Genomic DNA, 21,122 nt, shown 5'->3' with positions numbered 1-21,122 from the left:
GTGTACGTATATGCCATTTCTTATTGTGTGATATCACATCATGTTCTTATAGCATAATGTGTTCTGCCATTCCTCAATTGTGGAATACTTGGAAAGATTGTAGTTGGTTGTCTAATTTTTTATTTTTATTTATTTATTTTGCTATGACTATCAAAGTTGTATGCTAGCACCTTTAGTCTATTGCAGAACTATATAATTTCTAAGTTAAGCAGTAGAATTCTTTCTCTTCATAGGAATTAGATGATAGATAGATAGATAATTTATTAAGCTCTTTTACCTGTGGCAAGCACTATGCTAAGCAAAGTTTAAAAATGGATATTTACAAATTAGAGTATTATTATTTACAAAAGAAGGATTTGCTTCACAAAATACTTTAGAATTCCTTTAAATAGCAAGTTCTAACACAGTTGAAATAGGAATTGATTTATAAAAATATAGTTTAGTATTGTAGGATTTTAGGGCAGGAAAGGACTGTAGAAATTGCCTTGTCCAACCTTACAGATAATAGAGCACTGTCTCTCAGAGCTGAAAGTGACCTTAGAGATTATCTAATATACTCTCAGGATTAAAATTCAAGTCTCCTGACTCCCAGGGCAATGGTTGTATGCATAAGGATTTAAGAAAAGCAATAAAGCAGAGTAATCCTGTATAATAATGTTATTCCCAACTGGATGAGCTCTTACCTAATTAATTTTTCTTTTACTATTCAAATTAATTTCCTCATTTGTAAAGCATGTACACACATGTGTGCATATATGTATATATGCTTCAATCTATTATTTGAGTGTATGTATGCAAACATGTGTGTATATATATATGTATGTGTGTGTATATATAGAGAGATATGATTTGAGTGTGTTTGGACATAGCTAATATGGGAATTTGTTTTGCTTAACTATACATACTTGTAATGGGTTCTGTTTGTCTTGATTTCTCAATAGGTGAGAAAGGGGAAGGTGGAAGAGGATTCAGAACTGAAACTAAAATAAAATTGAATTTAAAAAATAAATTCTTAGTGAATAAGGATCACCTTTAGTTTACTGTATTCTCAAAGTAGGTTTATTCATATGCTAAAACTTCTTCAGCCATTCTGCATTTTCCAGTTCTTCACCACCATGGAAAGAGTAGCTATAAATTTTTTTATACATGGGTTGTTTTCCTCTTTGATCTTTTTGGATTATAGTGGTATTGTTGGGTCAAAGGGTATACATAATTTAATAGCTTTTTGGGCATGGTTACAAATTGCTCTCCAGAATGGCTAGCTCCACCCACTTTACCTGTTTTCCCACAGTCCTTCCAGTGTTTGTCATTTTCCTTTTTTTGTCTACTTTACCAATCTGATGGGTGTGAGGTCTGACCTCAGAGCAATTTTTTTGCACATCTCTATTTTACTGTGACTTTATAATGCTTCTTTTTGACTGTCTTTCCCCCTCTTTTTCTTTGCCCCACCCTACTCCCACTCAGCCTTTGGGAAATTTCATCCATTTTCAGGGTTTCAACTTTTATGTGTACTCTGGATGACTTCCACATCTCTATCTGCAGGCCTTTGTTTTCATTCATTGCTAATTGTCCAAAAAATTGGCCAAAGCCCAAAGAATGAGAGGTCAATTTCCATCTTGAAAATGTTTCTACTTTTATAGAAACAAATGGATTGGTTATAATTATGATATAATTATGTTTAATAACAATAGTAGCAACAAAAACAACAGTAATAACAACCTATCTATTCTTCTTCATAAGAGTTTACTGAAGATAAAATAAATGCAAGCAGCATTTAAAACACCTGTCACTGAAATGTGTACTATATTGCATGGGACACTAGTCAATTTAACTGAAACAGATATGGTTTCCTCATCTCTAGGTATTTACTCACTCATCTAACAGAGATGACTTACACTGGCAAGGAAGCCAGTAGCTATTTCTAAGACATAACTATGTCATAAAAAACGAAAGGGATTAGCAGGAACAGAAAGATAGCATTCTGCTTCTACACCCAACAGAATGAGTGAGCCAGATTAAAAAAAATTCTTAATGTCTACAAACAACTTTTTAAGTCAGTGAACTCCAGAGAGTTGTATTAATCACCTACTGCTAAATGAAATGCATTGCATTTTCTGTTAGGATATTGGGAGGCTAAATGAGGAGTAGCCAGTTGATACAAGGTGGGGAAAAATGAAACCTGAAGGGTTCAGAGTTTGTAGGAAAAAAGAAGGATTTAAGAAGCCCAGGGGCTGTTAATCTTGTCTGTAGTGGTTATAACAGACAGTTGAGAAATGCATTTAATGTATCTGGGTTTTTGCTTTTTCTATAAAATGAAAATGATGCTACTTTGCAATATGGGTTAATTTTTTTTAATTGTCATGGACACTTGATAAAAAAAAGGGGGGGATTCTATTCTGAGATTTCTGCTTTTCTTTCTTTACATTCCCTAACTCAGAGTCACTATTTCTGTTTGTTTGTTTTTGCGGGGCATTTGGGGTTAAGTGACTTGCCTAGGGTCACACAGCTAGTAAATGTCAAGTGTCTGAGGTCGGATCCGAACTCAGGTACTCCTGAATCCAGGGCCGGTGCTTTATCCACTGCGCCACCTAGCCGCCCCTTCAGTCACTATTTCATAGTATCACTAAATACCTTAATGCTGCTGATACCCACCTCTGAATTTTCAAACCCATCCTCCTGCACCAGCTTAAGCCTAATATTTCCACCTGTCTCGGCATTTCCATTTTGGAGGCTTACCATCACCTGAAATTCAGTGCATCCAAATTTGAACACATCAGCTTCATCTCTCTCCCTCAAGTTTCTTGTTTTTCTTATTGCCATCACTATTCTCTCATTCATTCAGGTAGGAAAACCTGGAATTATATTTGATTCATTCCTCTCCTTCTTCCCTATATTCATTCGATCACCAAGTTCTGTGTACTTTTACTTCAGATTATCTCTTTCACCTTTCCTTCATTCTTATACCCACCACAGAGCAGTAAGGCCAGACTCTCCCATTTCAATGCTCCATGCCTACATTACTGCAATTGCTTCCTTAACTACTTACCTGGCTCTAGTCTCTCCTTTCTCCAGTCTGACCTATTGTTGCAAGTGTAGATACAAGGGCAGTATTTTTCCTGAACTTTGTGCCATTGGTTTAAAACCTTGGTGATGGAAGCTAGAACCAGGCCAAACTTATTTATAAAGGTTTTTATGATCTGTTTCCCTAAAGAAGAATAACATTAAAGAAGTTAAAGAGAGATTGAAGTAATTTATTGGAGGTCAGTCAACAGTTAGTGAGAGAAACTGTGGCTGTGATATTATAGAATTCTTTTTTTTTCCAGGGCAATGAGGGTTAAATGACTTGTCCAGGGTCACATAGCTATTACTTGTCAAATGTCTGAGGCTGGGTCTGAACTCAAGTGCTCCTGAATCCAGGCCCAGTGCTTTATCCACTGCGCCACTTAGCTGCCTCGATATAGAGGCTTCTTAACCAGAGCTTACCTACTGAGGTTGAAATGCTAGGTTACATCTATAATGATGTATTCCTAACTATTGCTTTACTACTATCAGTAAATCTTAAGAGCATTTGTGGGAGATCTGATGAAGAAATAGTCAGTGGTCCTAACAAAGGAGCACCCTAGAGGTGAGAAACATTGTCGTGTAGTGGACAGAGCACTGAATTAGGAGTCAAGAGTCCTGGGTTGGAGCCGCACCTCAAATACTTTCTAGCTGGGCCAACCTAGGGAAGTCATTTGGTTTCCTTCAACCTCCTGGTGTGTCTGTATAGCCCAGGTTAAGAACCCTTGCTCTAGCAATTCTCTCTTTTTTTTTTTTTGGAAGGGCAACGAGGGTTAAGTGACTTGTCCAGGGTCACACAACTAGTAAGTGTCAAGTGTCTGAGTCTAGATTTGAACTCAGGTCCTCCTGAATCCAGGGTTGGTGCTTTATCCACTATGCCACCTAGCTGCCCTCTAGCAATTCTCTAATCTTATGTTCAACCTCCTCAACAGTAAAATGGAGACAGTGATACTATAACACCTATCTCAGAGGAATGTTGTGAGTATCAAATGAAATAATGTAAAGGAAGCATGTTGCAAACTTTAACGTGTCCCTGTAAATTTTAGCTTGGGCAAAGCTTCTTATACTGTGGGTCCCAACCCCATACCAGGTCACATAATTGAATGTGGGAGTTGTGAAAAATTTAGCAACAGTAAAAGGTTATGTATACCTGTTTTATATACTTATATACCTGAGGTTGGGTAAAAATTTCTTGGGCAAAAAGGGGTCATGAGTGAAAAAGTTTAAGAAGCCCTAGACTAGGACAGCTAGGTGGCACAGTGGATAGAGGGATGGTCCTGGAGTCAAGACTCATCTTTCTGAGTTCAAGTCTGGCCTCCTTCACCTACTAGTGTGTAACCTGGACAAATCGCTTCACCTTGTTTCCATCCATTTCTTCATTTGTAAAATGAGCTGGAGAAGGAAATGGCAAAACACGCCAGGATCTTTGCCAAGAATATCCCAAATGGGGTCACAAAAAGTCAGAAATGACTGAAATGACCAAACAGCAACAAAAATACCAGCTATTGTGGAAAGAAGAAAGGAGAAAAAGCAGAAGGCTAACAGAATTCCTCTCCCCATTCTCCCCAGCCATTGTAAAATCTCAGTTGCAGTAGAAAAGATAATTTTTCCACCTAACTGTAGGTAAGTCAGTTAACTTTTTTGGATCTCTTTCTCCTCATGTACAAAATGAGGGGATTCAGTTCAGTTTGAATTGAGATCTAGATGGCTTCTAGAGCTTCCTCAGCCTCTCCAAAAACCTAGAAGCCCTCACTCACACTGGCCTTCCTTGTTCTGAACCTGAATCAGCATACAAAGATAGGGAGGTGGGTGTGGCATTTTCTGAGCCATTGGCCTCATGGATTTAGCTTTGGAAAACAATTTCCCAAATGAACAAAGCAAGTCTATAATGGATAGTGCTGTGTTATTGCCAAGTCCCCGTTGCTAATTCCACTTAATGAACATTTATTAAACATTTACTATGCACAAAGCACCATGTGCAAAGCTCTGAGGAAGGGAGACGGGAATGAAGGGAATCATAACTTAGTAGAAGATATACACACAGATATACATTATATATGCAAATTTGTGTGTATATGTATACATGTATATACATATATGTGTATATATCTCCACACATACATATATACATGTATAAGTGTGTATATGTATACATACACACAAGACAAAAGGTGGGGTGTAATAAAAAGAGAAGTAGAGATCCAGACAAAGCACATTATTTTTTATTTAAAAAAAATTTTTTTTTTAAATTTTGCAGGGCAATGAGAGTTAAGTGACTTGCCCAGGGTCACACAGCTACTAAATGTAAAGTGTCTGAGACCAGATTTTATCTTATGTCCTCCTGAATCCAGGGTCAATGCTTTACCCACTGCACCCCAAGACAAATTAGACAAATTTGAGGAGGGAGTAATTCTATATTTAATTTGCTAAAATTAAAGCATTTCATCCTTTGCTTTTAGGCAATATATTCAGTACCCTATTTCCATCAACTATGTGACTCAGATATTTATTTATGTAAAAAGAAAAAGATTAGTTAGCTCATACCAAGTGGCCATTCCCCCAGTCCCTGCCATGTTTTTGAGTTAAATATGTGATAATCTGGGACAATTTATTGCATAACTAATGAGTTATTCTAAGAACATCTAGAAATGTTTTAAAGGATTATCCTAGTATTAATATTTACTCCAAATAACTTATTTGGCTGGTATAGTAAGTTGAAAGTTAATAAAAGATATTTAAGGGAGTTGAGGCTGAGAGTAAATATAGTATGGGAAGAAGTAATAAGGTCTTGCAAAATCCTCTTTTGGAACAAAAAATTGTCATTTTTATTTTAGAAGGGAGTTTATCCAATTTAAAATCCTTAGTTAAGGACTTTATATCAAAAGAATTCTTGATTTTTCAAAGGACAATTGAGAAAATGAAGTTGCCAAGTTTGAGACAATGACAAACAAGTACAGGGTCATAGAACAGCAGGTTCTAATTTGGAAATTTAGTTGCTCTACTCCAGGATGTGAGAAGAGAGGAATAACATTCAGAGCTACATATTGAGTATCTCAGAGTTGGCTCTGGCTTGAATTACATCTTCTCCTAACCCCTGGTATCTAAGATTGAAGCTCATCACATTAAACCTAATTCAGTTAATAGCATCAATAGTTTGATTTATAGAGAAATTGGGAGTTGGCAAAACACTTGACTCACATTTTCTCATTTGTTCCCTTACAACAACCCTTTGAAGTAGGCTCCTATTGTTACCTTTATTTTACTGATAGAGGAGGTGATATTTAGAAAATTTAGGTGAGTTATCTAGGGTCACACAGCTTGTGTCTTTGGAACAGAACTTGAACCCCAAGTTGTTCTTCCTAATGCCCATTCTAGCCCTTGATTCATGATGTGATGCTGCCTCTTTTAATTTGATAGCTGTTTTTCTTAAGTCTTACATGTACTATGTTAGACGCCAGGGGAACTAAGAGGTTTAGTTATAGGTTCATAGATTTAGAACTGGAAAAGATCCCAGAAGTCATCTAGTCCAGTGATGACCAACTCAAATAGAAATGGATCCCTGAGGGCATCATATTGATTTAGAAAACTACAAATTAACCTAATCTATGTGGTATTTTTATTTACTTTGTTCAAGATTTCCCGATTACTTTGGGGGGAGGATGCAGTAGAGGGGAGGCAAAGCTTTATTGGGGAGTAATAACAAAGGGAGGGCTGGCCAAAGTGGGCTAGGAAAGCAGTTTGTCTGGGGTTCGAGCTGCCCATCCGGTGGTAAGGGCCTCATCTGTCTCGAAGCCAAATTCATCCTCCACTTTGATCTGGCCCGGGCCTAGCTCTGGAGTTAGCAATGCCCCACCTCGGCGTCCATCCGTGGGCGCCCTCCGTCTTTTTCTTTCGCTGGGGCCTTTCCCAGGTGGGGGACTGCTGGGCTCAGGGGGCCGTCGAGGGGGAGGGGACAGGCTTTCCTTTTCTGGTGGCTCGTTCTCTGCATTTCCTGGGGTGGGGGCATCAGGGCCTTGACTGCCCTCATCCTCCAGGACAATGGTGAACTGGCTCTTCCGGTAGTTATCTCCGTAGGAATCTAGGAGTCGCATAAGAAACCTTCGCTCTTGCCGGAGTCTCCTTGTGATTCTCTGTACCTGGTGAAGTATGTTCAAGACTCTCTCATTCACCTGCTCGATCTCCCGGCAGCGCCGGCCCAGCGCTTGGTACTTGTGGCGGCTCAGCTCTCGCTGGCAGCGCCGTCGGCCCCGGGCCGCCGCCTCCTCCTTCTCCTCTCGCTCACGGAGCCCCGGTCCGCCCAGGGCTCCTCCGACGAACTCCACCTCGGTCTCCAGCTCCGACTCCAAGATGTGACCGCTGAAGAGGGGAGGCAGTGCCAGCTCCGAGCCCGGCGGCGCCGAGAACTCCTCGAAACCCACGCCAGCCATGGCGCAGGCCTGCAGAGGGGCTGAGGCACCCGGGGGCTATCCCTCGGCTGGATTCGGACCCCACGTCTCGGGGCTCCGCCGCCGATTTTTATTCTCCTGATTACATTTTAATGTGATTTGGGCCGGAGTTTTGTGGGCTGCCCGCTGAAAGCTACAAATTTAAACCCTCTGATTTTAGTCTGACAATCTCATTTTACAGATGAAGGAAGCAAGGCTTAGGGAGGTTAAGATCATGCAGTAAGTAGGGACCTAAGGTTTGAACACAGAACCTTTGATTTCAGACGAAAAGGTTTTCCAGTGTACCACAGTCCTGACAGATTAGGTCATGCTGCCTACATGGAGTTTATAGTCTAATTGATAATCAAATGTATCCATCCTCAGTGTTTCTTTTCCATTTTTACCCCCCAAGGCCCAAGAGACTTTTTGTCTTTTTTTCCCCTTGCTTAAATTCCAATTTTAGGGGATGCCATCTTATATAGTTAATGATTTGGCAAAACTGAAATGAAAGAGGATGTTGGAAGGAGTTTCTGGAGAGAGATACTAAAGGAGCAATTTGCTGATTTCTATCTAGTCTAGGGAATCATTGACTCATGATGTGGGTGCAACACAGTTCTGAGCTAATATTTGCCACTACCCTCTTCCCCAAACAAAGAAACTATAGCTTCTTGGCATATAGGAATGCTTTGAACTAGCTTAACCAAATAGGTCTATTTGTGAGGAAAATGTTCAACTTGAGGAGTGGATCATAGATTTAGGGTGGGAACAGGTAATCAGAAGCCATATGATACTATGAGAGAAGAACAATCCTCAATAATTCTTGGGGACTCAGCCATCGATGTGACAAAGGCTCTTTTATTTCCTTCTCCTGAGAAGGATGCACCCTAATGTGTAGCTAGTGGGTGCAAAGAAAGGGGGCTCACAGGCCCTGTTTTATACCCTAGTCCCTAACAGGAATGGACCCTCCCCTTTTTCATCATTGGTCTGATTACTCAAGGGTTACAATCTACACACAAAAACTAGCTAATCGGAATGCAGTATTCCCACCCCTCTTCCTTATATGGGCATAACTCAGGAGTGGACCTTATTCTTCCTATATGGACACAACTCCAGAGCAGGCCTTACTGAGACCAGGGCTCCTAGAACCATGTGATTTTGTTAGCCAGAGCAGGAGGAGGGAATCTGAGACTTTGTCCTTACAAACAGGTCAGGAGGAGTATGATTGACTGTTATATCCTCATTGAGAGGAGACAACTACCCATTTTCTCACAAATACTACCATCATTTTGAAGAAACTGAGGTGTGAGGATAAAGCCCAGGAAAGCCAAGTAATTTGACCTAAGTCACACAGATCATTGGCATCAGGACAAGATTTGATGTCAGGCTCTATGTCTCTAGATGGAGTGGATCTCAGCATCCCAGTTTCAAGATAAAGGAAGTGAGGAAGAGGTGTGTCATAATCAAAGGAATAAGATGGACAGAATTTCCCCCCTAGGCCTGTAACTATCCAGAAATGTGACTCTGGAAAAGTTACTTGAGGTTTAGATCTCAAACAATCCTCAGAGATCATCTAGTTCAAACCTTTTATTATTTTATGGTCAGAGAGGGAAAAACTTTGTTATTGACTGAGAAATATGCTAAATGTCACCAGTCTCTTCCAGTCATTTTATTGGTGTGAGATTTGAATAGACTAGTATTGGTAAAATTACAAAAGAATCCAAAGGGATTTTCTAACCTTAAGTCATATATATATATAGTAGACTAGGGTAGCAGAGTCCCAACAAGATGGAAGCAAAGATTTTTGTTTTGTTTTGTTTTTTAAAGTTAGGAATTTCAGAAGCCTAATAGTTTTCCTGCCTGGCTGTGGCCTGATTCTGAATTATAAAGAGCTGAGCTAAACTTTAGGGTTATGAGCTAAAAGAGCTGATAGATGCCTCCCCATGTGAGAAGTCTGAATAGCTGCAAAAGTAAATGACAGCAAAAAATAGTAGCCTTCAGCTCAATGATATCACCCAGCTAGCAAAGGACATTCATAGTCCTTTGGGAATGAGCAAGTAAAGCATTGGAGTAGAGAGAAATTGAAGTTGGGACACAACCCTTAGAACATGAGTTGCTTTGGCCATGTATGTTTCCTATGAATATATCTTCTCCCTGGCCATACATACTCTTTCTCTCGCCACTGGTATAGGAATCTGTGTGATGAGGAAACTTTATGCATATTGAGGGATGGCAAAGGGTAGTTTCCATGCTATTTAATTCAATATCTTTTGCTTTCGATGGGGGGGGGGGGGAGGGGGACTTGCAACCTGGGTGGGGGTGGGGCTAGCTCACTAAAAGAATTGGAGGCTCATCACAAATCTTGTAAACTAGTTGTGTCAATCAGGGTTACCAGCCCATTAGCTTGGAGCTGTGTGTGTGGATGGCCCTGTTTCCTGTTGGACAGGAGGCTACTGAAGGAGGAAGGAGGAGCGAGGCCTTTTTGACCCGGACCTCAGCTTGGCTGGAGGACAGATTCTGACTCTCTTAGATAGATAGATGAAGGCGTCTTGGCCTCTTTCTCTCTGATCACTAGCTTCTTATGCTCTTTAATAAGTACTTAAAAGACTAAACTCTTGCTAAAGCTCCTAATTTGGGGCGACCCCTCATTAGATTTTAGACATCATAGCTAGAATTTTAGTCCTTTACAACATGAAGAACAAAATTTTCTAAACTTTGCGTGCCCTGCCTTGGGCAGCAAGTAAATAGTCTAAGGCTCTCCTATTGTCTGTTACTACATTGACCAAAGAATCTAGGGACTCTTGGAGGTCCTCAAGGCCTAAAACGGTTTCTTTAGAAATCTTTTCTATTGCTTAGGTCAGATTAGTCAGGATCACTTCATATTCTAGGTGCTCCACCAAAGGAACGGTCCACCACATGAAATTGTTCCAAGACCTCATTTTTGCCCAATGCTTTTCCTCAGGAGGGAGAAGCCTCAGAGGATTTTGATATAGGGATACTCAAGGATCTATAAGACCCAAGGTGCACTGACCATTGTGATGTTTAAAATCTAAATGTGTAGTTGCCTTAAATTAGAAGCTTTAGCACCAGTCTTTGGGCATTAAGCATTTATTAAAGCATACTAGGTATTAGAAAAAAGAGAACACATGGAGTTAAGAAAAGGCCCATGTAGCCTAGAGTTCCAGCCTGGTCTGGTTCTTCCTCAAGTCCTCCTCCATGAGCCTGCTTCAACCATGAACTGCCCTCAAACTGAGTGTGGAAGTTTTTTATAGGTCTGGAGCAGAGGCGGTCCTTACATATTGCTTCAAGCTGATTGTTTGGTGTCATCCAAATCCATTGATTCACTGGACTTGAAGGTGGTCTGGATTTGAGTTCAAAGTCCTTAGCTTCTGAGAACAATATCTCCTTAAGGGCCAGCCAGGTGTGGTTACAATCTAATTAACTTAAAGTAGGCTAATCAACAAAGTCAATCACTCTCACTTAATTCAATCAGTTTAGATTAATCTCCAGATGAGCCTTTGAGTATCTGCCAAATCCCATTATTTTCTCACACCATAACTGATGTAGGGCCTGAGGCAAGAAGTGGTTAGGACCATGGACATAAAAGCTTGCTCAGGAGACCATCCTGGCACAAAGAATGGTGTCCCTGCCCAAGATGCCAGGAGTGTTGTATAATGACTATAAATAAACCTATGTACTAGAGGAGCACAGATAGATTTCTTGGTTGACCTTAACAATTGAGTAACATTAGCCTCCCATTCAGAAGAATTGTAGCTGGAGACAAGCATGCCAAGTCTCATCCCTGCCTGCTAGGGTGTTTCCTTGAAGCTACAGGGATATGACCTGGAGGTACTAAGGCCATGAACTAGGGGCCAAGAATTCTCTCTTTGGGTGTCTCTTATATACCCAGCAGTCTGATGGGCCTGCCTTAGTTACTGCCTCTCCTAACTGAATCAGGGTATTATCACTCCAGGTAGCAGAGGGTGCATAATTCAAAAGGTATGGGAGAGCCCCAAAGATGGTGAGAGAAGTGGCCATAAGTGGGATGATTCAGTCTCTGAGGCAGCAGGCGGGGAGAATAGACACAGGGAGCAGAAGGGTCAAAAGTAAAAATGAGGAGGGTACAAAGGAGAGGGAAGGAATACTCATTCCAGGGTGTCTGTTGGTAGAAGAGAAGCTTTCCACCAATTCCAGTTAATTTAGCCTTATCATAAATACCATGTAAGCATTAGCAGGCAGATGGCAAACCCGAGTATTAGTGTACCTAGTTGTTTGGTATGTTGAGTGACCACATGTTTAGACTGGAAACAGTAAGATCTTACATACTTGCACTGTGCTCATATCTTCTACTGACTATTTGCTCTGATTATAGAAATCTGCTATAGAAGAAAAAGCAGAGACATGATTAAAATATCCAGGATAAATCATCCTTAGCTCTGTTTGATTTCAGGTAAGAGTCACAAGCAACAACCAGTAGCCAGATAGATTCAAGTGGGAAACATTTCCTGTTCAGTAGGAACACAATGGGGAAACTTGAGCCTGAAGGATCTTACCTTAGGCAAGACCAAGATTGTCCTCTCAGCTTTTTCCCAGATACTTCCTTCTACCTGTAGTAGGACATTCCCTCTGAGTAACTTGTGGCATTGTCTCAAGTAGTGGATTACTGACTTAATGATCCATCAGACAACTATACCTGAATTTGAAACTCAAAATAATATCTATTACAGTCCCAAAATGTTTTATCTTAAATAGCAGATTTTACTCTTGCGGAGTTATAATGAGCAAAAATGTTTACAGGAGACACACATAGCATATTCCACTCCCCCCCTCCCCCACCTTCTTCTTGAGTTTAAACTCATCCTGGTATAAAGATCAATCATTAGAAATTATTTCTATACAATAAGCAAACATAAATTCTCAGTAAGACCATTCCTTGTCTAGGAATTCCACAATTAACATAACCTATAACACAAATGGGTAGTAGTCTCATATAATTGATAGTTATTTCTAATTTTAACATACACATAAATTTAAAAGTTGCTTTAAAATTGATCAACACTTTAGTTTTCAAGACTGTAAATATCCACCTAGATCTTCCAATCAAACTCAATTACTTTTTGGTTCCTCCCAGATTTATAGATCTTTTAATTGCAGGTCTCCTCCTCCTTCCTCATCCTCCCGCCTTTTCCCTCCTCCTCTTTCCTCCTCCTCCTCCATCAGTGCAAACAGGGTATATTCCATTATGTTAGAATACTACAATTCATTCAGCCATTTTGCAATTAATGGGCACCCACTTTGTTTCCAGTTTTTGTTTGCTTTTGCAATTACAAGAGGTGCTGCTATTAATATTTTGCAATGTGTAGGTATCTGCTTTCTGTGATTGCCCACCTTGGAATATATATATATATATATATATATATATATATATATATATATATATATATATATATATATATATATATATATATATATATATATATATATATATATATATATATATATACAGTAGTGGTATCAAGGGATATGAATACTTTTCTTTCCTTTTTTTCCATAAATCCATTCCCTGCCCCCCAGAATGGTTGTATATTCATGTTTTTACAGATTAGGAAACTGAACTCCAGAAATGTTAAGAAGCACCTTATCCAGGAGCACACAAGTGGTTAAGTAGCAGACCCAGGATTTGAACCTGGGCTCTTTGATACTATATCCTCTACTGCACCGCACCAACAAGACTTCCTATGTCATATGAGCTTATATAGAACATGAGGGGAGAGCTCTAATTACATTTATTGTTGGTACTATCTCCCTCTTCCTCAAATGAACATATATGTGTCCTTCTGTTTACATGTTGTATTCTCTAGTAGAATGGAGGCTTCTTGAGGGCAGGGATTGTTTCTCATTTTGTCTTCATATCCTTGATGTGTGGTACAATGCTTTGCACATAGTAAGTACATTAATAAATGCCTGTTGAGGGGCAGCTAGATGGTGCAGTGGATAAAGCACCGGCCCTGGATTCAGGAGGACCTGCGTTCAAATCCAACCTCAGACACTTGATACTTACTAGCTGTGTGACGCTGGGCAAGTCACTTAATCCTCATTGCCCAACAAACAAACAAACAAAAAACCCCAAAACAACAACAACAAAAAAAAATGCCTGTCGAATTGGATTGGATTAGATTGTCTCCAAAGCACTTCAGAGGGGCAGATGTAGCAAAAGGAATCAGTGATAGAAAGGAAAAAGATTATAGGACACCTGCTTCTTATTATTTAAAAAATCTTTTTGCTTTTTCAGGAAAATATGTCTTAACTTTGATGTTTCTGGAAAATATTTTAAAATTTTTTATTTATTTCCAAAAACAAATGAGTTAAAATGTAAATGTGGGAAATTGTTTATCCACTAACTAAATTAAAGGTTGTTCTCCTCTAAGCTTCATGTTAATATCTTTAATGATTAAAATGATGACTCAAATGTGGGAAAGCTCCTGTGGTTTTAGATTGGGAATCTTAAAGTAACTGATTAAACATATAGATTTACCTTTCATTCATCAACGATTTTAGTCAAATTTGGTTTTCATTCTTTGAAGACAATATTTTGGTCTCCATTTTGTAAGGGCAGATATTTTACTTAGTTATTCATGTCTTTTGATATACATAGAAACATTTCAAAGATATAAAATAATTTTTCCTTCATTCATTCCCTTCTTTATCTTTTTCACTTTGAAACAGGAAATTTCTTGCTAGAAAAGATTTCTATAAACTGAATATGCTGCCTTTGTCAAGTCAGACAAAGGATTCAATTAAAGGAACAGTATGACTCAACACATAGTGAAGTAGAGAAAAGGAAGAGTTAATTAGCACTTCGCTCCTCTACACTTCCGACTTCTTGCCCCCTTCCTCCCTCTATCTCCTGTCTATTTCCTTGAAGCTAAAATAAAGAATGGTCACATTCTCAGTCCACATACAGTCATGGAGGAAGTTACTAGTAGTAAGCTAGGGATTTAGCAACTGCCTGCTCCTGTTTTCCCAATATTCAAAGGTTCTTAGACTCCAAATATAAAACATTGAATGAAAATTAATCTTAAATATAACACCGTCCTCTAATAATTTTTAAGCTCAATTATATTCAGCAAATGTTCATATACATAGTACTTGGGGGCTATGGGGATGCAAAGAATTCTAACATTCTGTCCCTGACCTTAATGAGCTTTACAATCCAGGTAGGAAAACAACACACAAACAAACATACACACACATGAGTCAAATAACATATAAAATCCTTGTAATATAAGTGGTTATGTATTACTGTAAAAGTAAAGCCCTATAATTGCATTCCCCAAATTTCCAGTTTTTTTTTAAAACACCACAGTTAGACTAGATTTATGTTTTAATATCTGTTCTTCCTCTAGGCCAATTTAGTAAAAGTAAGACTGTATAGGCTGGTTACTCAATCAATGTTATATTGACATTATGATCAGAAGCCTGAGATAATTCAGTATGTTACTATGGGTTTGTTTTTTTTCATCTACGAAATGGCATAGAGTTTGCACTACCTATTTCATAAAGGTTATTATTAAGAAAGCACTTTGTAAACAGTAATGTTCTCTGGAAATGTGATCTGATTTTACATAAGAGATGCAATAAAAGGAATGGTATGGACATGTCATATGATCAAATTGTACTTAATATGTCTGTGAGGTGCAAGATGGATTGAAGAACAGTAAGAGAAGAAACTGTACAACCTATTAAGAGGCAGAATGTTGTAATAGTCTCACTGTAAATATAAAGTGATAAAGACATAAATTGTGCTAGGAGCTAGGAACAAGAAAGGGCAGAATGTGCATCACGTTGAGAAGGCAAAATTTGGCAGGACTTTTTGACTATGGAGAGCTAGGGAGAAAGATAAATCAAAGATGATTTAAAAGTTTCAAGTTTAGATGACTTTAAAAATGAAGGAATCAGTTGTTTTACTCTGTGCTTAGCACAGTGCCAGACACATGGTAGGTGATTAATAAATGCTTATTGATTGATCTTTCAGAAATCATGCATAGACTTGCAGCCTACAAACTTCATGCCATTTGCTTCCCTTTTCAGGAAAATGTGGAGAGTAATTAATTGCTAAAGCAAAAATGAGAACTCTAGAAGAGCTAGATCCAGTTCACTTTGTCATTGTTCTTTAGTGGATAAGGATAAGGATGAGAATCTGAAAAGTTCTTTATTTATGTCTAATCACTTCATGAAGATCATGACACACCAAGAGCCTTATTTTTGCATGATTTACTCCATCTTCCTCCTCAGCCACCCCACCCCCTTCTTATAGTGAAAATATCAAGGCATAAGGAGAATTACAAAAGTAAACTAAAGATTAAATGATCCAAATTTATACAAACTCTTTAGTCTGGCATTTAAGACCCTCCACAAGCTGGTTCTTTCCTATATTTCCAGGCTTATTTTATTTTGCTCCCCCTCTTACACTCTAGGTTCCAGTCAAATTGGCCTTTTAGCTCTTCCTACTACAATCAATCAATCAATCAATCAATATTTATTAAGTACTTATATGTCCCAGGCACTGTGCTAAGTGCCGAATATATTTCTCACCTCTGGACCTATATGCAAATGGTCTTTCATATAAAAGTTTCTCTTTACCTCCACTTAGTACAATCCTTAGCTTCCTTCAAAACCACTTCTTATATAAAATCTTTCCTGATCTCTCCAGTTATTGGTATTTTCTCAGGAAATTATTTTTTATTTCTCTTTCTCACTCCTCTTTCTCTCTCTGTGTGTATACATTTTGTATTTACTATTTATAGTATATTTTGTATCCTTCCAATAGAAGAATATGTTTCTGGAGGTGCAAGGAGTATTTTCTTATTTGTTTTTGTATTCCAGAGCTTAGCACAGAATCTGGTATATATTAGGCTCTTAATAAATGTTTGCTTGGCTATAAAACTTTGCATACCCTTTGACCCAGCAATACCACTCCTTGGTCAGTATCCCAAGGAGATAAAAGAAAAGGGAAAATGGACAGTTGTACAAAACTGTTATAGCAGTGTGGCCAATGAATTGGAAATTGAGGGGATGCCCATTAATTGGGGAATAACTGAACAAGTTGTGGTATATGATTGTGATAGAATATTATTGTGCTATTAAAAAAAACTGAGCAGGATGACTTCAGAAAAACCTGGGAGATTTATACGAACTGATACAAAATGATGTGAGCAGAACCAGGAAGACATTGTACATAGTAACAGCATTATTGTAAGGATAATCAACTGAAAGATTTAGCTACTCTGATTAATACAGTGACCCAAGAAAATTCCAAATGACCCATGATGAAAAAAATGCTATCCATGTGTAGAGAGAGAACTTATGAACTTTTGAGTGCAGATTAAAGCATACCTTTAAAAAACTTTCTTGTTTTGTTGGGTGTGTATTTTCTTTTGAAATATGGAATATGGTTTGCATGACTTCACAAGCTTAATGGGTATCACATTGCTTTCTTTCTCAAGGGATGGGTGAGGAAGGGGTAGGAGGGAGGGAGAATTTGGAATTCAAAATTTTAAAAAATCTGTTAATTTTTTTATATGTAATTGGGAAATACTTAATGAAACAAAAATATATTAAAAATAAATGTTTGCTGAATTCAATTTACACAAAAATAGGGTCAAAATTATGTTTATCCAACTGGTTCACTAGACTGTTATTGTTTGTGCTCTTTTCTCTTTGCTTTTTCTCTATGCTTCAGTGCCCTGGCTGGTGCTGAGTGAAATTTTTCCTGGTGGAATTAGAGGAAGAGCAATGGCTTTAACTTCTATCATGAACTGGGGCATCAATCTCCTTATCTCACTGACGTTTTTGACTGTAACTGGTAAGGAAACTTTGTCTTCTTGTGAGCCACATTTTGAATTTTTCATAAGCAAATGGTCCTTCTCCATCTCCCAGTCCCAAGTCTACAAAGCAGTTCTTTCCAATATTAACTATCTGAGTTATTAAAGAACTAAGCCCTGGGCCTCAATGTCTAATCTTCAGCCCCTGCTAATGAATTTTAGAAGCTTACTTCTTTATGGTATTACAGAACCATTATTAAGAGTTTTATAACCAGGGCAAGCAGCACCAGAGGCAATGGGCATGGAAGATATCCTTAACTGGGGACTCTTAGACATGTCACCTGGTGGGGGAAAACAGAGCTCCACAAGGCTTCCCCCAAGAAATAGTTGCTTCCTGTTTTAACTAATTATTCTTGGCAGCTACATGCTAAGGTTCGTTGCTTCTTCCCACTTGGCATCTAAGAAACCTGATTACTGGGCGAAGTGGAATGGTAACTCTTAAGGCAAATAGATCCATGTTGTTGGTGAGGGAGCTGCTTGATGCCAATCCCCATAAATCTCTAAAAGTATAATGTTGGAGCTGGTAAGGATTTTAGGGATCATCAAGTCAGCTCCTTCATTTTATATCTGCCAGGCACTGTGCTAAATGCACAATATATCTCTCACCTCTGGACCTATACACAAATGGTCTTTCATATAAGGAGGAAAAGGCCTTTAGAACAGGGAAGTGACTTGGACAAGGTCAGACAGGATGGTTCATTAAGCTTTTACTGAAATTGGAACAGTAGGGGCAGGTAGGTGGTGCAGTGGATAAAGCACTGACTCTAGATTCAGGAGGACCTGAGTTCAAATCTGGCCTCAGACACTTTGACACTTACTAGCTGTGTGACCCTGGGCAAGTCACTTAACCCTCATTGCCCTGCCAAAAATAAAAAAAATTGGAACAGAGCTGGCCTGGGGTCAAACTGAGGTGAAATCTCACAGACTCCTGGATGGTTAAAGCGGGAAGGGACCTCATCCAACTGTCTAATTTTTCAAAGGAGAAGAAAGGGACCCTGAATTAGTGGCAGCACAAGGCCTTGTTCTCCTGACTCCAACTTCTTTTTTCAAGGCTAGCACCATTCAGCTACAATGTTGAAATTTGGTTTCCTCTGGATCAGCCATAGTTCCTGGTCTCGATTCAAAACAAACAGATGAACAAGGAGGGAAAGCCCCTAGTCTTTCTAAGACATGAATTCTTTTTTTTTTTTTTAAATTTTTTAGTGAGGCAATTGGGGTTAAGTGACTTGCCCAGGGTCACACAGCTAGTAAGTGTTAAGTGTCTGAGGCCAGATTTGAACTCAGGTCCTCCTGACTCCAGGGCCGGTGCTCTATCCACTGCACCACCTAGCTGCCCCAAGACATGAATTCTTAACCGGGTGTCTACCCCAAAGGGGTCTGTGGATAGATTTTAGGAGGCCCATGAACTTGGCTGGGAAAAATGCATTTTTATTTCAAGATAATTGGTTTCTTTTGCGGTCCTAAGTATTTTATTCTGTGCACTTAAAAACATGCTGAGGAGTTCATAGTGTTCCTCTGAAGGTCAAAGTGCTTTATAATTCATGTTCAAGGTGAGTCCTACTCTACATGTGATCGACAGGCCATTGTGGTTGCTCTGACCTGATTAAGTCTTTGTACTCAGAGGCCATTTCTCAAGTCAGAAGGTGGGATAACAAGATAAGTAACTAGTCATACCCTCTGACCAGCTACTCCCATGTGTACTCCCATGACTGGCCATTCTCACACCTGTCAGCTGTTTGTGGAATGGAAAAGAGGAAAAGAGAGGATAGAATGGGAAAAAGGGGAAGACAATAGAACAATGGGAAGAAGAGAAAGGGAGTGCTAATATGCTGGCTAACAGAATATCCAGTGACCTTGACACAATGTTAAGTGGGCTGAAGCTAAAAAGATAATATGTACCAAGGATAAATATGAAGTATTGCACTTGGGTTCTGAAAATCAAAGGCAGAATCAGGGAGACCTGGCTTAACAATGGTTCATGTGACAAAAATAAAAGGCTTATAAGTTGACTATAAACTCAATAAAAGCCACCAATGTGACCTGGCTGCCAAAAAGCTAGTGTGGTATGGAGCTATCTTAGTACCAGTACAGATGCCAAAATAAGGGTGATAATAGTCCCACTATACTGTACGCTGGTTAGAACACATCTTCGTTATAATGCTAAATTTGGGATGCCCCATTTTAAGAGGTTGTAAAAGAGACATTGACAAACCAGGTTCCATACAGAAGATCTTAATAAAGAGTTTAATTTTGTTGTTGAGTTTGTTTTCAGTCATGTCCAAATCTTTGTGAGCCCATTTGGGGTTTCCATGGAAAAGATACTACAGTGGTTTGCCGTTTCCTTCTCCAGCTTATTTTACAGATGAAGAAACTGAGGCAAACCCAGTTAAGTGACTTGCCCAGGGTCACACAGCTAGTAAGTGACTGAGATCAGATTTGAACTCAGGAAGATCAGTCTTCCTGACTGCAGGCCTGGCACTATATCTACTGCATCATCTAGCTGCATCCTAAAGAGTCTCATAAGCATGTCCTAATATGATCAATTGAAGGGATGGAGAATACTTAACCTGTGGGGTGGGGGCAGAGGCGGGGTTCAAGAAGCATTGGCAGGGGTTGAGGTGAAATATGGGAAAGGGCATAATAACTCTCTTAAAATATCTGATGGCTTATTATGTGAAAAGGGATTTGATTTATTGTGTACTTATATCCAAGGGTTATCAATGGGTAGAAATTGCAATGAGGTGGGTTTTGGTTAAAAATAAGAGGGGTCTTTATAAAAATTATAGCTATAGGGGGCAGTCAGGTGGCACAGTGGATAAAGCACCAGCCCTGGATTCAGGAGGACCTGAGTTCAAATCCAGCCTCAGATACTTGATACTTAACTAGCTGTGTGACCCTGGGCAAGTCACTTAACCTTCATTGCCCTGCAAAAAACAAACAAAAAAATTATAGCTATAAATGAAATGGATTGTCTTAACAAGTACCCCATGACAAGAAATATTCATTCAGAGACTAGATAATATAGAAGAGATTTTTGAATGGTAGGAAGATGGACTGGATAACCTTTATGGTCCTTTTCAGCTATAAAATTCTAGGGTTTTATTATTTCAGGCAAAAAAAAAAATGTACAAGAGAAGATGACAGGTGGGTGGGAATAGAAGGTTAGAGAACCACACTGAGGAGATTTAAAAAGAGAATAAGGATTAAAATTAATGAAATAATTGGAATGAGTTAAAAGGCCGAAGGAATAAGAGCAAGTTATACACACACTTTTATTTTGTGGACCGTACCCTGACCAGTTCTTGCAGCTCCATTCCCATCAATGGGTTGCTTTGGGCTCCCTCTCATTGAAGGTATTCAAGCAAAGCTGGGTAATCATTTATCCAGTGTGTGTTATAATTGGGGTTCTTCTTTGAGCATGGGTTGGCTTACATGGCTGTTGAGATTCCCTTCCAAATTTAAAGAATTCTGTGGTCAGTGGATTTTATTGGAAATGACTGGAAGAAAAATCAGGCTGGGTAGTAAATGAATAGACAAAGAAATGAACAATAAATATGAGGACCCTAGTCCTTGCTAATATATTGTTGTAACTTGATATCTTTTCATTATGAGCCATGTGCCTTCTCTTCCTGAACTTAGAAAAACAACTGTTATGAATATATGTTATTAGCAGTTTTAAATGACATATTAGTTGCTATGAATTGATTTTTTTTGGATAAAGAAGTATGAGCCTCTTCCAAAAAAAAAATAGGAAAAA

The 21,122-nt window shown here is 38.9% G+C and overlaps 2 protein-coding genes across 3 annotated transcripts in view; one reads left to right on the top strand and one right to left on the bottom strand.

Annotated features, from left to right (window-relative positions):
* SLC2A12 (solute carrier family 2 member 12) overlaps positions 1-21,122 on the top strand; it is a 72,099-nt gene that overhangs the window by 36,317 nt on the left and 14,660 nt on the right. Inside the window, exon 3 of one of the 2 annotated variants that reach the window (XM_044002873.1) lies at positions 17,224-17,346. The exons of the other annotated variant lie outside the window; for it this stretch is intronic. Within the exon in view, the coding sequence (XP_043858808.1) occupies positions 17,224-17,346 (123 nt within the window). The remainder of the gene's footprint in view (positions 1-17,223; positions 17,347-21,122) is intronic. 2 annotated transcript variants of the gene reach the window in all.
* On the bottom strand, positions 6,786-7,487 carry LOC122754447 (TCF3 fusion partner-like). Its single transcript, XM_044002876.1, has one exon. The coding sequence runs from the start codon at positions 7,485-7,487 to the stop codon at positions 6,786-6,788; it is 702 nt and encodes a 233-aa protein (XP_043858811.1).

The sequence above is a fragment of the Dromiciops gliroides genome, chromosome 4 (genome assembly GCF_019393635.1).
Source record: "Dromiciops gliroides isolate mDroGli1 chromosome 4, mDroGli1.pri, whole genome shotgun sequence".
Taxonomy (NCBI): Eukaryota; Metazoa; Chordata; class Mammalia; order Microbiotheria; family Microbiotheriidae; genus Dromiciops; species Dromiciops gliroides.
This window is presented reverse-complemented; position numbering and strand designations above follow the sequence as displayed.